The sequence below is a fragment of the Emiliania huxleyi genome (assembly GCF_000372725.1).
Source record: "Emiliania huxleyi CCMP1516 unplaced genomic scaffold EMIHUscaffold_1157, whole genome shotgun sequence".
NCBI classification, from domain to species: domain Eukaryota; phylum Haptophyta; order Isochrysidales; family Noelaerhabdaceae; genus Emiliania; species Emiliania huxleyi.
Window position 1 is genome coordinate 8,057 of NW_005201463.1, and position 2,185 is coordinate 10,241.

The 2,185-nt window shown below is 71.9% G+C and overlaps 1 protein-coding gene across 1 annotated transcript; it reads left to right on the forward strand.

The window, feature by feature from the left end:
* Nucleotides 1–581: 581 nt before the first annotated feature.
* EMIHUDRAFT_251709 (hypothetical protein) lies at nt 582–1,427 on the forward strand (the record flags this gene model as incomplete). The annotated part of the gene is made up of 4 exons (XM_005791063.1): nt 582–756; nt 887–1,207; nt 1,276–1,316; nt 1,416–1,427. The coding sequence occupies 4 exons, from the start codon at nt 582–584 to the stop codon at nt 1,425–1,427; spliced, it is 549 nt and encodes a 182-aa protein (XP_005791120.1).
* Between the last annotated feature and the right edge of the window lie 758 nt (nt 1,428–2,185).

Below are 2,185 nucleotides of genomic sequence, written 5' to 3' on the forward strand. Positions count from 1 at the left end.
CGGCGGCGGCGGCGGCGGCGCCGAACGGCGGCACCGAGTCTCGGTGAGCGGCGGCGGGAGGAGGAGCAGCGGCGGCGCTCGCTCGCTGTTGACGGGAGCGCTTTTGAGCCTGGGAGCCCATGCCACTGCGACCGGCGTGCCCGGGACGGAGATCGCGCGCGCGCCGCCACTCACGACGCGCGCGCGATCTTCGCGGAGTCGGGAGTCCCCAGAGGGAAGCGGTCTTCTCGGCCGACGTCCAGCGGCGCGCAACCCAAGGAAGCGTGCGCAGCGGAGGCGGCCTAGCACCGGCTCGGCGCCGGGCGGTTGCGCTGCCCGCGAGCCGCGTCCTGAGCCTCGGCAGCGCGCTGCGCGGCGCGGCGCTCGCGCCGCTTCGGTGCCGAGAGCGGCATGATGGTTCGCCAGCCGAAGCTCGAGACTCCTCGGGTCGAGCACAATTGCGTTACATGGGCATGGCCGGGGTTTCTGCACCGAACGATCTTACTTTCGGTCTATCGAAAGTGTTGATCGATAAAGAAAGAAAAACATTTTCTTCTCCCTCAGGGGTGCTCCATATTCGGCCGGGCCTCCTGGTCGCCGGGATGGGCCTGGTGCGGGGCCTCCGGAGCCGAGCCGGCTATGAGACGCCGGGTGAGACCGTGGCCGTGGCAGACCTCGCTACCAAGCTCGACGGCCTCGAGGTGGACGGCGAGGAGCCACCGCCATCGATCCCGGCGCCGCCCGTGCGAGGGCTCAAGAACCTGGGTGCGTGCGAGAGTGAGGAGAGGGAGGAGGCTAGTATCCCCGAGTGCGGCTCGCGAGGGGCGGGAGGCTGGCCGGACGGCGCACCAGAGAGGGCCGAGAGGCTTTGTGGAGCCGCTCGTGAGCGACGCTCCACCGCATGCAGGGAACACGTGCTTCCTCAACTCGGTGCTTCAGAACCTGATGGCGGCGGAGCCGCTCCGCGTCTTCCTGCTGCAGGAGCCGTCCGCCGGCGAGGGACCCGCCACCGTCGCCCTCCGCAACTGGAGCAGGCAGATGCACGACGGCAGGGAGAGCACAGTCGCTCCTTCAAAGGTGCTTCAGGCGGTGTCGCGCAAGCACAAGCGGTACTCGGGGCGGGCGCAGCAGGACGCGCAAGAGGTGCTTCGCAACTTGCTTGAGCTCGTGCGCGCCGAGGAGGTCGCACGCCTCAAGGAGAGCGAGCGGCGCGACGCGGCGGTCGCGGGTGGAGGAGAGCGAGCAGCTAGCGGCTCGCCGTCTCTCTCTGCATCGCTCGCCGGCCTCGACTGGAAGGCGCGGCGGCGGATGCGGGCGGCGGCGCGGCTGGGCAGCAAGTCCTCCCGTGGCAAGAGCGCGAAGGAGGCCGAGGGCGACGAAAAAGAAATCGAGCCGACCCCGGCGAGACAAGAAAAGAGACACGTCCGCTCGCGCAGCTGGTCCGGTAGCGACGAGTCACGGAGTGTGCCCGCCTCGTCGGCCCGCTCCTCGCACGCACGCTCCTCGTCCGCCGACCTCACGCCGCGAGGTGCCGCCGACGGTGCCGACGGCGCGGGCGGCGGCGGCGGCGGCGGCGGCGACGCAACCGACACTGCGCCCACGGACGAAGACGCGTCGGACCCTGAGCGAGGCGAGGCTGGCGGCGATCTTCTGGCGGGCGGCGAGGGCGACGGCGAGGCGGCTGCCGGCGAGGGCAGCGGCGGCAGCGGCGCGGCGAGTGGAGACGCGACGCCTTCCCGAGCCGCCGACCCGACGACCGCGGTGGACACCATCTTTGGGGGGGCAATGCGCTCGACGGTCGTCTGCTTGAGCTGCCGCGCGGTGTCGACCAACCGCGAGCCCTTCCTCGACCTCTCGCTGCCGATCGCGGCGTGCTGTTTGGAGAAGGGCAAGGAGAAGGGCGGCAAGGAGACGGCGAGGAACAAGGGCGGGGAGGAGCAGCGGCCCCCCACGGGCGGCGAGAAGCGCAGAGGTGGGGGCGGCAGCGGCAGCGGAGGCGAGGGCGGGGAGGAGGAGGGCGGCGAGGAGGGCGGCGGGGAGGGGGAGGGGTCCCAGGATAGCTCCGACAGCTGGGTGGTGGTGGACACCGCGACCTCCGGCGGCGACGCGTCTGCCGGCGGCGAGGCGGCGTGCGGCGGAGAGGAGGAGCGTCTGCACCCAAGCTACTCACTCCTCACCGTAGCCCCCTCCCCCCCCCCTCCCCCCC